Source organism: Falco cherrug, chromosome 2, assembly GCF_023634085.1.
Source record: "Falco cherrug isolate bFalChe1 chromosome 2, bFalChe1.pri, whole genome shotgun sequence".
Lineage (NCBI taxonomy): Eukaryota > Metazoa > Chordata > Aves > Falconiformes > Falconidae > Falco > Falco cherrug.
Window position 1 is genome coordinate 22,625,390 of NC_073698.1, and position 14,398 is coordinate 22,639,787.

At 37.7% G+C, this 14,398-nt stretch overlaps 1 protein-coding gene across 9 annotated transcripts in view; it reads left to right on the forward strand.

Annotated features, from left to right (window-relative positions):
* Nucleotides 1–14,398, forward strand: part of WASF3 (WASP family member 3) — a 74,659-nt gene that overhangs the window by 38,117 nt on the left and 22,144 nt on the right. For all 9 annotated transcript variants that reach the window (XM_055703058.1, XM_055703061.1, XM_055703055.1 and 6 more), the window contains one exon: nucleotides 8,938–9,080. In XM_055703058.1, coding sequence (XP_055559033.1) covers nucleotides 8,948–9,080 — 133 coding nt within the window. In that variant the 5' untranslated portion in view covers nucleotides 8,938–8,947. The remainder of the gene's footprint in view (nucleotides 1–8,937; nucleotides 9,081–14,398) is intronic.

Sequence of the window (14,398 nt, forward strand, 5' to 3'; positions counted from 1 at the left end):
AGAATGATCTATATAGAAAAAATAATAAACAGTGGTAGTCAGTCTGGACATGACCCACAAAGGCAGAAATCAACTTTTTTCCTATTCAGTATGCTATATTGATGTCACTAGCCACCTTTTACCCTTAGCGCAGTGTCAGGTAGTAGACGTATTTGTGTAAAAGCTTCTGTATACGTTTTCCCAGAGTTTTTTAGTCCATGCTCTTGATGTACTTTTTTTTTTTTCCCTGATTTTTTTTTTGCAGCAACAAGCATACCACATGTGGCTGTTTTCCAGTTTAATCACTTGGATTTCTTTAGTACCCTTTAGCCTTATTTCTCTTGAGAGAAAGTGTGATTAGTGTTTTGGCTTAAACAAAATTTTGGTTAGAGAAAGGGCATCTTATGACCTAGAAATGAGAGATGCCAGTCATGTGTGAAGTTGTCCTGGATCTTCCGTGTTCTGATACAGGATGGGTAGAAAAGGGTGGGTGGTTCTGATGTTGGCAGGAAGGCTGGATTCAGTAAAGCAAGCTGTTGTATTGTGCAGTCTGTGAACCAGTATTAGATTTCAGGTAAGCAAATTTGTTCTTAAATAGATAATCTTAGTAACATTAAGTGTACCAAGAAAGATTACAATGTGTTAGTGAAGGGGAAATCTTTATTAAAAGCTTAACAAATAGCTTCAGTTGGGACCACGGTGTTTTTCTCCCATTGTTTTGTGTTTCTTTGCATGAAAAGAATTTTAAGGAATTAAAATCTGACATTAGATTCAAGAAGGCTGCTTGAGAATAATGAGATGCTGAAAACCTGAAACTACTACTGTAGTGAGCTAATCTAAGTGAAAAGGTGAATCTGAAGAAAGTGGCACAGCCAAAGATCTCAGCTTTCAGAGGAAAGATAAACATGAGTAGAAGAAGAGAGGCTAAAGCTAGCCGGGAGATGTTCACAGATGTTCTAGAAAGAGCTTATCCTGCAAAGAAATGGAGTGGTGAAGTCAAGTAAATATTAGTGTTTAAAACCAAATACTTCAACGTAAAAATATACTGTGTACATGTTTTCCTGTATTTTTATAAAAGTCTTAAGGCATCTTTAGAAATTGCAGAGATTCAAGTGACAGGGGTAAAAAAAAATTGCCAAACTAATTTACTGGCAAAGTTTTTTGCATATTGGGCAGTGTGACAAAATGCTGTAAATATAAATTTGGATTATGAGAAATTAATACAGGAAAAAGTGACAGTCCATAAGTATGTTCTATATTCCTTAGATATGTTTTAGTTGGGCCTGAAAAGAATCATAGTTGTATGTCCAGAAATGGGGATAAAACAATGCAGTAACCTCAGTTAGGCTACTGATTATATGTTTGCTTCATTAGCAGAGACCAAGAAATATCTTTATTTCTTCCTTTAACAGTGCTGAAGCCATTTAGTTGGATGACATGTATAAGATCCTTTATTTTGGAGCAGAAGGTGAAACTGATTATAATCTGCCTCTGTTTCATAATAGTAAGATTTTTATTTCCTTAGAAAATTCTGGGGGAAAATATTGTGATGGAGAAAAGTTAGTGTTGGGATTGTAGTTTTGGAATATTTTATTTCTATTGGGACAAAAAAAAAATTAAAGCAGTAACTTTAGAGTGGTCCCTCAGTCTGTTACAGTGTGGCAGATGCATGAGTATCTTCTTGAACCACAGTCAATGGGTAATACAAAGATGAGGTTGTAGAACAAAGACACAAAAAAACCCCCAAATGCAGCAAGCTTTAGAGAAAATAACACAGATTTCTGACTTGTCTTCATAATTGCTGGTAGTATTTAAAAACCTCTCTTATATTAGAGTCCACACTAATATAAGTAGCTACTTAATTTCACGTTAAATAATTCTCAGGACTTTTTCTTCCTGCATCAGTGACCTTTGTCTTGTGTATGCTTGTTAATGTTAGTGAGAAATTCTGATGAGAACTAAATTTAAGGTAATAGTAAATGTCAGTGTTTGGTGCTGTGGAGATCAGTTTACTTTCTTTTCTCCTGACTTTTTAATTAGAGGAAATTTCTAAATTAATATGTTCCCTTTTAATGGTTCAATAAACTTTTTGTGTTGGAGGCCCACAGGGTAAGCAGAGTTAGCGACTCAAAATTTTTGTTCTGCTTTTTATGGGGTTTTTGGAGATGTGGAGGGTTGGCTAGGGAAGCCTAGATCCATAAAATATATTTAAGTTTTTAATAAACAAAACCAAACGCCATCCCCTCCCTGTTGTCTTTTCTTTTGTTATTGCTTAATGTCTTGATTTCCTTCATAATATCACAGGACCATAAAATCTGCCCTGAAGAGCTCAGCACAGACCAAAACACAGCCAAAGAAAGCAAGCAACCCTCCAAGTTGGTGAACCTTCAGAAATAGCTCATAGCAATAGACATTAAAATAAGAGCTCTATTAAAGCAAAAGAATTGCTTAAGGGGTTTCTGTGCCCATTTCATCATCGCTAATATGTAGGTTGGTATGATGTAAGAGGAAGATCTGGAGTGGTGGTCTGATGCTAAGAAGAAAAAATATCTTTTCATTCCAGCCTTGACTGTCATGCCTTTCATGTAGATCCAGCCATCGGGAGGAAGTTCTGTGGAAATGATGTTGACAGCTGGCTATATATTAAATTTTAGCTATTTCTTTTCAGGTGGACATGTTCTAGGCACTTAACTTTACGTGCATTGTCTTGTTGAAAGACTGTTGCAGATAAAAAATTGTTCTTGATTTTTTAGTTATCCTTAAGGAACAGAATTCTGTTAGACTTTGTGCATAAACCTAATGTGTGCCCTTGCTTCAGCGAGCTGAGTATCAAAATGAAGAGAGTTGCATTAAATATTAGGGGAAATGTGAAAAAACCTGTATATTAACCACTAATTACACTGTTTGTCCCTTACATTGGGATAGCTGTAATAGAAGTACTTGGTACTTAAAGTGTAATTGTGAAGTTTAGTAAAACTTTACTCTGTTTTGATATTTGTTCCATAGTAATGTGGCTGTGAGAGGAATCACATACTTGATAGAATTAGAATAACCAGCAGACGTTATTAAAAATCAGTCATGTTTAGATGCTTTTTTGATAAATATTAAAGAAATCTGGGGCATTGGAGCAGTGTTATACAACAACTGATGGCTAAATTTTTTATATTCTTTTGCAGTGTACAAAATGTGGAATTAAACTCTGTTAGAATGAAGCCAGTTTAAAAAAAAAACAAACCCCAAACTTTAAAAAGTACACATGAATGACATTAAATGAATCGTGAACTGAAAATAATGATTTCCAGACTATATGCTAGGTCAAATTTATTTGTTTTTAACTTGTCATTACTGATACAGAAGTAAATGACCTCCGCAGATGGTAAGTAGGAAAGATTCAGAAACATTGTGTTCCCAGTCATTTAGGACAAGGGAAAAACTGAAAGGGACGTACATGAAAGGCATGTGTATTCCTTTCCCTTGAGATAAGAGGAGAGCAGTGCCTGCTGTCTGTGTAGCCCTTTCTTTGTGTCCTGTAGTGAAGGATGAGGGGCTTTGGAGGACAGGGAGATCTGTGGTAATAGTGACGCCGTGGAAAAAAAAAAGGGATGGAGAGCATCTCCAAAACTTCTGTTTGGGGTCTTTCATCTTCACTTTCCGTTCTCTTCCTATTTAGCACATACACAAATTTTGAAGTTGGGGCAATTGCAGTGTTACCAAATTGGATGCCATGCAGAGATGGACATTTAGTGTGTTGAACTGAGTGTTAGGACATTAGGTATGGGAAAAATTAACTGTCTGCAAACATTTGAAATGCTTTAGGCATAGAGACAGTGTGATTAGAGGTAGTGTAATTTGATTGTGGGGCTAGAGGTGAGGAAATGGATAGTGTTTCTCTGGTTTTGATGAGGTGAAATTCCATTTTAGATTCAAAGCAGAGCTTACACACGAGGTGTCAGAACTCACTATCATTCTCGTATCTATCAATAGATGCAGTGATTTATTTGCTCCCCGGGCTACTGCTGAGCTCTCAATATGGTACAGACACTGACCTCATATATATATAGTCTTACTAATCTAGGTGCTTAATTTTGAATGGAATCCCATCTGGTGTATCACTTATGATAAGCTGCATGTTCAATCCATCTCTTGTTTTTCTTCCCCACAAAAGGAGAATTATGGTAGCTTCTTTTCTTTTATAGAGGTCTGTGAGATTCATCAATGAAAGTCTCAAAAGCTTCCTGAAAATAATAGAATATATTCAGGGAAAATTTATAATGGATGGAAAGCTCCTTTTCATGGTTAAAAATATTCAGCTTTGTTATATTTTACTAGAGGATATAAGAAGAAACATCTTAAGAGGTTAAAAAAGGGATTGAACAATGTCTTTGAATGTAATAAAGAAACATTCAGAAGTAGAGGGGCTGTGTAAGGAATTGGCATTCGTTTTGTGGCATTAGTGAATATAGAAAGAAATTGTAATATTAAAGAACCATGAAATTCAACTACATATTTTTAGTGCTACTGCAAATTACAGTGCCTTTTTGGGGATGTGGAAGGGCAACAGGCAGGTTTGGGGAACAGCTGGTGCTTTGAGTTTTTGCCAGTTGCTCAAATACTTGAAGACCCAGCTTGTCTCTTATAATAGCAGTGCTCTGCTGTTTGGAAAGATTGTACATTGTGTTTGTAGTCTTTTATGTTTGTAACTGTACATCTGCTTTCTGCTTGAATTTCTTTTATTTTATTTTTTTTTAAAATCTGACTTGCCAAGGCAATGTTAAACTGCATGTCAGAAGTTTGACAGCTGTTATCCAGAGGAAGGTGGTCCATGCTGACCTGGAGTGATACTGCTGCAACTGCAGGGGAAGTGTGGAAAGAAAACCAGAAATGCTTAGATTATGTCTTTCTGTGCCCTGCTTGCCTCTGCAGCAATAACTACTGGAATAAGTGCCTTCTAATTTTAAAACAAAAGACAGTTATGCAAGTTATTACAAGGGGGGGGGGGGGAGGGGGGGCAGGGAGAAGAAAAAGGGAGGCGAGAATACTGAGGGAACATGCTTAATGTGAATTTTTAGTGGGATGGTCTGAGCTAATTCAAGCTTCTGATGTCCTGTCCTTTAAGAATGTGTGTGGAAATCGTGTTAGGTTAGCTGTGCAGTTGCTGATGCCTGCAGGATTTTGAGACCCACGTCCGTTTCTGCTCCAGTCATAGTTCAGTCCAGCCAGATTTTGTCTGATCCATGTCCAATGAAGCACGTGTGGATTCAGTGAGATGTTAAGTGACATCTCACCCTCTTAGTTTTCTTCTTCCTGTTTTGACTCCTGTTCCTAATTTTCTGGTCTGATATCTCATACATTTCTACTGCAGCCAGTTAAATATATATATATATCTCTATCTATATATCTCTATCTATGCAGTATAGCATCTTTCTGTATCCTTCATCTCTTGTGCCAGATGCAGCTGGTGGTTTAAAGCCAGCTGTGTTGTGCATAGGTGGCTCCACGTGGAGAGCAGAGTTGGACCTGTTTATCCAGGCTGTAATTTTATGACTGTATTGCATACTTAGCTGGGGTAAAAAGTGTAAGAAAATTATCGACTATGATGGGTCCCAATCTTCTGAACTGATGCAGCTTTTGAAAATAATACCAACTTACTTGCCTTATGTTTTCCATTTGGTTGGGAATGAAAGGGAACAGAAGTTATTTAACCTGTGTCGTAATATTGAGTATGTTTTACCAAATGCCAGAGTAGTTAATTCGGTGGCAATATCACAATGAATATCTATGTCTAGTAATAAACAGGGGCTGAAGTGTGACTCAAAACAGGTGGGACGAATGTAGAAGGCAGTGAAACTGTCACTGCCAACTCTTTATTTATTTATTTATTTTCTCCTGCATGTGGTAACATACTACCTGGAAGTCTTATTGAGCCTGACAAAGCCTCTGTAATTCAGAGGCTTATTTTGTCTTGATTTCTTTTTTTAATGTCCTGTTACATATATTTTGAAAAAAATTTAGCCTCGCTTCTCATGAATTTTCTTCAAGAAAGGTTGTTGATTTGTGTGTGGTGAAGAAAAGGGTGGTTGTGCTCTAGTAGGCACATAGTAACAAGTGCTTTTTTACTTATTAATGGATTAGTAGCTGAATAGGTCTGTGTTTGATTCAGATAGTTGAAGGTTTTAAATTAGAAAAAACTTAATTGCAATTGCAGGCCTTTTTTGTGGTGTTTCTTTTTTCCTCTGATCAGAAGCAGTTAATGCATTGCTTAATCTGTTGCATATATTTGCTCATTAGTGTTTAGTTTACCTTTTGTAATTCAACTTCACACCAAAACGAGATGACAGAATAATTTAAATCATGCATTAAAAAATGAAGGTTGGTGATCCCCCCACCAGCACTGTGGTGTTTTTTAGCCTGCTCTTCAAAGAAATGGGACATCTTGGACAGTCTGTCTCTTCCCTGCTAGCTCTTGAACACATTGGACCATTTCATAAGGAATTGGTGAGAAAATGAAAAACAAACTGCAGTTGTATGTTTTCTTTACGTTAGCTTTTATGGGTGAGGAAGAACATGATGTAGAGAAGGGACTTAAAGTAGTGTTTCTGGTGAAAGGCATTTGATGATTCCCAGTGTGGTAGGAGTTTCAAGAGGTAGTAGGCAATTAGCCAAGCAGGGTGCAGCCAACTTCCAAGTGGCCCCAGCACATTGCATGGGGTGGTGGGGAAAAGTCAGGTAAACTGCAACAGGTAAGAAGGGGGGGCAGCTCTGAGAATGCCCTACAGAAAGGCATGGGGAAACTAGGCTTTATTCTGCTGGTCTTCTGGTGTTTTTGTGTAAGAATTCAAATAAGATAGGTTAAAAAAATTAAATTGAGGTGTGAACATGTGTAGCAAAACACATTCCCGTGAATGTCTTAAAGCAAACCAACCCCCACAAACCCCAAACCCAGTAGAATGGTTGCCTTGTTCATCAAAGTGTTTCACTGATGAATTGCACAGAAGCATGAGTTCCAAGGAAAGACTGTTTTATGAATTGTCTCATCACTCACAAATATTTCAGGAATTCTGTTGTCATAGTTGTAGGGAGTCTTTGTGCCTTTAGTTTGTGCAACATTGTTGTTAATGTTAGAGAAAACCAATTGTAGCTTATGTGTTTGAGTAATACCAAGATTTGGAATTGGATGCTTTGGCACTGATTTGTGCTCAGATTAATTTACTACTTCCTAATTATATTTATGAACACGTTACTGCACAGTGAAACAATTCTTTATAAATTACTTTTATTCCATAGTTGCAATGTGCTAGCCTGTTTGCAGTGTGGTGTTACTCTTCGATAATCATGAATTTCCAGTTTTTACGTATTTTTGATCAAGTTCAGAGAACTGACTGCATTGGATATTCAGTAATAATTTAAAATGCATCTGTTTGTAGAGGAATATGAAAACATAGAACAGAAACAAGAAGCTTTTTGGCTTTTTGGTCTAATAGAAAATGTTCCTCTCTTACCTCTGATGCATTGTTTAAAATTTAGCAAACTCAGCTGGCCTCAAATTCTGACATATTTGAATAAAGTGTCTCATTAAGAAAGATGTAAAATACAGTTGAAGACTATAGCTTAAAAGTCATGAGCCTGTTTCTTCCTGGCTTGTTCTGAAATAATCTTACAGTTACATAATTTGGTTTTTTGCTGATTACTTAAATTGTTAATTTTTTTAGTAATATTCTTGAGAAAAAATATTTTAAACTTTTGGAGGGAAGTCATTACAAAAATTACTGTGCAACGTTTGAAAAGCTAAAAGGTCTTTTAAATTACTGATGTGGTTTTAATTAGAGATGTTGAAAGGTTACATTAATTGCTTTAGTGCAATAAAATCAAATTTTTCAGTCAAGTCTTTTCAAAATGAACTTAGGTCCTTGGTAACACTTTCTCATTCAGAAAATTTTGGTGCCACATGGTCTTCAAACAGGATATTATTCCTAAATAGTGTATGAACATTGAATTGTCAGTGTTACAAAACAGTCATCAAGTTGACTCATAATTGTGATAATGCCATTTTAAAGAAAACTGCTGGAGAACTTTTTATATTACATGCTCTTGTTTCTGTTTTCGGGGAATTCTGTCCCACCTGGGCATCCTTGCTCTCAAAGCTGCTCTCTGCAGGATAGGGTTTTCTATGCCATTGTGCCCTTTGGTAATGCTTTGAGATCTCTTTTTGTATTTGTTTTCTTTTATTTTTACAGGAAAACCAGTTCTGACAACCTTTTTCTCAGACGTATGTCTTGCCACATCTGGCATGTTCCCAAACTGTTCAGTGCTTCCTCTTACCTCATTCAGATTGTCATTCAGCACCGCCTGTGGAAAACAATCTTTCTCACATTGCAGCTTCTTTCTTATTTGCACCCAGCCTGTTCCTGTGAGGCCCTTGTCCTTATCTGTCAGACGGGTTTATCATTTTGGCTGGAAACTGTCAGGGTGAGGGTAGGTCAGTGTCTGATGTAGCCAGGGAGCTGTAATGCACGGACAGTCTGTCGGTGGCCTGCTTGTCGAGGCAGCAAGCCAGCTTGCTCCAGACAGCGATCTTTCCTGCCATTCCTGTGGGGACTGCCAGTTTTTTATAAATGCAAATGTGCACTGAAGTCCAGTGATTCTGGTGTTGTAGCACAAGTCTGGCTATGCAGTAATTCTTACACCAATTCTAAGGCAAAAATCTTACATTATCTACGTGGGCTGTATCCTCTGTGCTTATCTGTAGTGCTCTTGTGATGTTCTGCCTTGAGTGCGTGACTCCAGTGCCTTGGTTGGAATTCTACAAGTTATCTTACAGCTGGAAGGCTGAAGCAAGTGCTTTAAAAGAAGAAAGCTGAAGTATATTTTGTAGAAAAAAAAATGAATGTATGCTACACAGATTCATAGATCGTAATTTCACTTTTGTAAATATAATTCATTTTTTTCTGTAAATTCCAGGTTGTGAGCCATGCCTTTGGTGAAAAGGAACATTGAACCACGGCATCTCTGCCGAGGAGCTCTGCCAGAGGGAATTACAAGTGAACTGGAATGTGTAACAAATAGTACCCTTGCTGCTATCATACGCCAGCTAAGCAGCTTAAGTAAGTATCTGTAACTTCTTGCAAGTATTTGATTCCTGCTAAAAAACTGAATAAATTAAAAAGCTTTAAGATGGCTTGTTTTAAATAGCAAAATTATGGTTCAGGACATTTCCACTTAGTTGTTATAATAATATAATGCTACTTCATTGCTCTTCTGTATTTTGAAATTCATACAAGAAAAGGCTCTCTGAGATTTACAAGTGTGTAAAAAACCAACCAACCAAAACAAAAAAACCCTAAAACCCCAACCCCTCCCAAACCCAACAAAACAAACAAAAAACAAAACCCCAAGCAAATGCCCCAGAATAACGTTAATATATTGAAAAATAATGAAAGGTGATTTAATCTCATACATTTCCATAATCATTTGTAATTTTGGTAAGTTTTTATTGTGTTCTCCTAGTGATACCTTTTCCAGGTTGGAGTGTCCTGATCTGTTAGTTATCTTTTTGGGTAGAAACGATTTTGTATTCTGATCATCGTTAATTCTGTTTTGGATGTGTAAGTTAGAGTATGTTGGGTTTTTTTTAAGGTGGGGTGTTGGGGCCGTAACCAAAACAGACTTCTTCTGTTTTATCATTAGTTCTCTAAGGATTCATAAAATTTTGATTGCTGATGAACATTGAGTTGATATTTTCAAAGAAGTCTCCAAGTGATTCTCTGATCTTTCTTGAGCAGTAGCTGCTGATTTAGTATCCAACGTTATTTATAGTTAATTTGTGTTGTCATTGAGTTTCACTTACTGTTTTATCAGGTAGTTTCTCAGTATTGAGATACTTAAGTTTCAAAAAATTGAGAAGAATGGCTAACGTCTTAATTACATTCACGAATATCTGATAAGACCTCATTTTAGTGTTGTACAATAATTGTGAAAGTATGGATAATATACTATTTACTTGTCTGACTTGCTAGGAATGTTTAGCTTTCATTTCTCCAGGTTTGGTCTTGGGTCTAATCTGCCTGTTACATTTCGTATTCAGATCCGCTTAGGATTGTTGCCGAGGAACTGGCTACTTACACAATCCATATCCTGCAGTTTTCCCTTAGCAGATTTCTTCGGTCACCATAAGTCTGTGTAGTCAGGTTAAAGATCTACGCAAATAAAAGCGTCCTTTGTTTTAATAGATGAATATGTGGTATTTAACGAGCGAAGTCTACCACCAGGCTTGTCCATAGTCTAAAATCTGTCATGTCTGCAGAGGCTTTCTTCTGCAGACAGCATTTGTTTTGCCTGTATTTCAAGCCAACGGGGAGCAAGGAAATGATCACAGAAAAATGCTGTGCTGGAGCTAATGTAGTATGACCTGCTGACAGCATCAGAGCTTGTTGGTGTTCCCACAGCTTGAAACAGAGAGAGAGCAAGTACAGGTCTATCTTGCAGTCACGCTGGTTTTTAATGTTGCACTGTGAGTTCAGTGCGGATTTTAAAAACTGACAGATCTGTGCTGTTGCATACAAATTGGACTTGCTTCTGCCTCTGCTCTTTTCAGGAGACATGAACAAGTTTCTATCCAAAAGGAATGTGCTCAGTGGAGCTTTTTTCTATTATGTCTTCCGATTTGGGTTTGTTTGCAGCCAGCTGGCTTGGAGCACAGGCAGAGTGAGCAGCATTCTGTATGAAACTGTGCACTTTTATATAAGGCAAAAGCTTGACTTAAGGGATTCATCACCAGCTAGGAGAGAATCTGTTGGGGAGAGGACTGGGAGCATTTGCAGCCTGTACCTGTAACTACCATGATGCTTTACGTAGTAAACAGTCATGGAGCAGTGGCTTTGAACGAAGTTTCCACCAAATACTCCCTTACTTTTGGCAGTTGAGCTTGGTCTGATGGCTGCAGGACTCCAGTCAGTAAAGAGGGACACTCTCTGCAACAGGATCTGTTGCACCATGGTTTTGTTCCCGAGTTTTGCATATGTCTATATATGGAGAAGAAATAATAAATTACATCTGATTGTTGTTGAAGACTATTGAAAACTGCATATTGTACTCCTTTATTGAGATTTTCCTAATTAGATTTCAGTCTGTATGCTAACATATTCATTGTGTTTCAAGTTGCATTTACTACTCTTTAACTTCTTTGCTTTCCATGAGTCTTTAAATATTTTTGTATCTTTGGCTTCTCCATTCATTCAGATAGTTGTCAGGTTGAAATCTTATTTCTATATGGGTATAAACCATCTGTACGTGGGTACAGAGCTACTTTCTTTGACCCATATGCAAGTGTTGCTAGACATTTTTTGCTGTACAACATAAAACAGTGGAAGTGTGATCTGTGGTGTGGGGACCGGGAAGACTTTTTCTTTCATGCAGAGAGCAGTGTCCACCAGCTTGCCTCCGAGTGTTTCCCTGGGTAGATTGGCCATCGGCTCAGAGTTTCACTAGTTTGCATGCAGGCCTGAGCACACTGCATCCAGCTTTTTGTCACTGTGCTTTTTACCACTGCTAAATCAGGTTGAGTTGGGAAGTTAGTTTTTTTGGCATTAGCTATCGTGCTGGAGGTACTATGAGTAGGCAGATAAGAATCAAGACCTGGTCAATAACAGCCTACCACTTTTGCTTATTTAAAAAAAAGTGTGTGGGGAGCATGATTCTATTGCTAATTAATCCAGTTACAAATGAGTGGGTGGAATCACTGTCTTCTGCTCCATGTTGTGATAAAACAGTCATGTCCAGGGTGAATTCTGATTTACAAAACACCAGCTAGTTCTGCAGAACAATTCAGTCCTTACCTAGGACCCTGAGGAGAGCATTAGTGCAGCGCTGGTTGCCTTTAGCCCTAGTGTCACCTTTATTCCAGTGTCCTGTAGAACTGACACCTGAATGCCAGGTGATGACACTGCTTTACCTTTTTGATAAAGCATAGTCATGGTGTGGAAAACTCAAGAGTTTTAATACACTGTAAATTTTTCTGTTAACCTGAATGTGTTCTTCCATGTAATTGTGCTGTGGGACAAAGAATGCAAAGGAAAGCTGTACTTCTAAAACTAAAATATGTGAAGGGAAACTAGTTAAAGTAATAAACAGTGTTGGGGTTTTGGTCTTCAGATAAGCCAGTGCCATTATTGAATTCCTCTTCTGTTGAGCGCTGAGCGTCTTGACTAGTGACAAAAGATTCCTTTGGTGCAACGTATTCAATGTGTTAATGCACACCTTCTTACACAGTATGTGAAAATCAATTGTAATTAATTCAGGTGGTGTCTAGCATCTGCTAGAGACATTATAAACTGGTGTGGCAAGATGGTGTTTCATGTAATTACTGTAGAACTTGGGTAGAGGTATTTCAATTATTTGTGAAATACTTATCTCCAGAAATGGTCCCACAATGCCAGGAAATGTATTTTGTGAGCAATCAAATATACAGAAGTGAAGATGATGTGTGGAAGTGCTAGAAAGAGGCACTTCTGTTAATTGACATTAAAACCTATCGAGAATGGGGATTTGGTGAGGCAGCGTCATGATTAAATTTCCCCTCAACTGCCTCTGTGGCTGGAGGGAGCCTTGGAAGGAGAGACTAATTCCTTTGGTGTTTTTTAAAATTGATATTTAGGTTGTCCCTATGTTGGGAAGCACCTCATGCTTTTAAATGACTGTCTTATAGTACCAAAATGGGCTCTTAGGTTAGAAAGATACATACTTGTAATGTCAGATAGTTTCCCCCCCCCCGGCTTGTTTCTGTATTATTAAAAATCTATTTGAAAAGATGGTAATGTAGAAAACATTATAGAAGTATTACTTGATTTCTGAAACTTACTGCATTATGTTAATCAGAGTAATATGTCTAATATTGCTGTACCATGTAGCTGATTTTACTGACAGGAGACTGACAACCTGTCTTTCACTTGTTTTAGAGTAGCAAGTGTTTTATAAAAAAATCCAAATAGAATACAATATTAAAAGAGTACGTTCCCACAAATCAACATCACAACTTGTCTTCTGAAAGATAACTGATAAGCAAGCCCTGTCTGCTTGACTTCTCTAGGGGTACTGTGTTTAATCTTAAAATGCAGCAGTCCTTCAGCAGGCTGATTTCAATATATTAACATAAACTAACAGCCATTAAAATTTATTGATGTTTTGAGCTACAAATACTTGTGACTGAAGAATGTAGAATCTTGTTTATTTAGCTGAAAAGTTGAAAAGCTTATTTGTTCCATAGCTCAGAATAACCTCTTCATTTGCAGCAACTAAATCAAATGGGGATTATAACTGAATCTCAACTAGGTGCTGACAAGCACTTAGAGAATGGTTTTAGTGTGAAGGTGGTTGAACACTGGCATGGGTTGCCCGGAGAAGCTGTGGAGCCTCCATCCTTGGAAGTATGCAGAACCCAACTGGACACAGTCCTGGGCAGCCTGCTCTGTTTGACTGTGCTTTGAGCAGAGACTTGGACTAGATGATTTTCAGCCTCAGCTGTTCTGTGTTCTGTTTTGGAGGGGGAGGAGATTAGGAGCAGGTAGGCAGCACACCTTGCCATTCCACCTTCCACATACATACAAAGCAGGGATCGGATACACCAAAATATCTACCCTTTTGGGTTAGTTATTGGCTGATCTAACCATCTAGTGAAGAAATCTATTACTGGTAAGGTCCTCCACCCAAGGCAAGTCAATCTTTTTTTTTTTTTTTTTTTTTTAATTTGTGATTAACAAACAGTGCTTTCAGGTATTGGTTAGTGGTACTAGTGTTCTCCTCCTCGCCCCTGAGTAAATGATTAAAGAAAGGAAAAGCCTCTGTCGACTTCCTAAGTTGGGCTATTTTTTATTTTGAATTATGGTCTGTAGGTGTTCACAGGATGGCATCTTGATTGGGATTTTCATTTTTCTGTACTTTTCTTTGTAAAATATTAAGGTTGATTATAGGACCTAACTTCATATGTCAACAATTGCTGCTCTTTTGGAAGTTACTGTTGCTTAAGTGGTTACCACATATTCCATATTGTTCCAACTGTTAGACAAAGTTTCACTTTCCCTGTCCTCTCCATTTCTGCTCTTCAGACTTGTCTTGATATAGGACATAACAAAATGGGTTTAATTCAGAAGTTGGGTTTTAAAATTTATTTTTGTTTAACAAACATTGTTAAATGCAGGAGGCAGGATTTTCCTTTTTGCACGGAGAACTGATGGAGTGTGGATGTCTTGAGAGGGGTGTTGGCTGCAGAAATTGTGGAGGGGAGATCTTAAATGAAGCTGCAGTATCTGGGTAGGAGGGACTGAGACATAAGTAGGTGCTGTCAGTTGAGTGAACAGGAGTAATGATTTTGAGTGGAATCTGAAATTTGTTGCTGAAGTTCTGGGGTAGGATAAGTGTTAAATTGGGA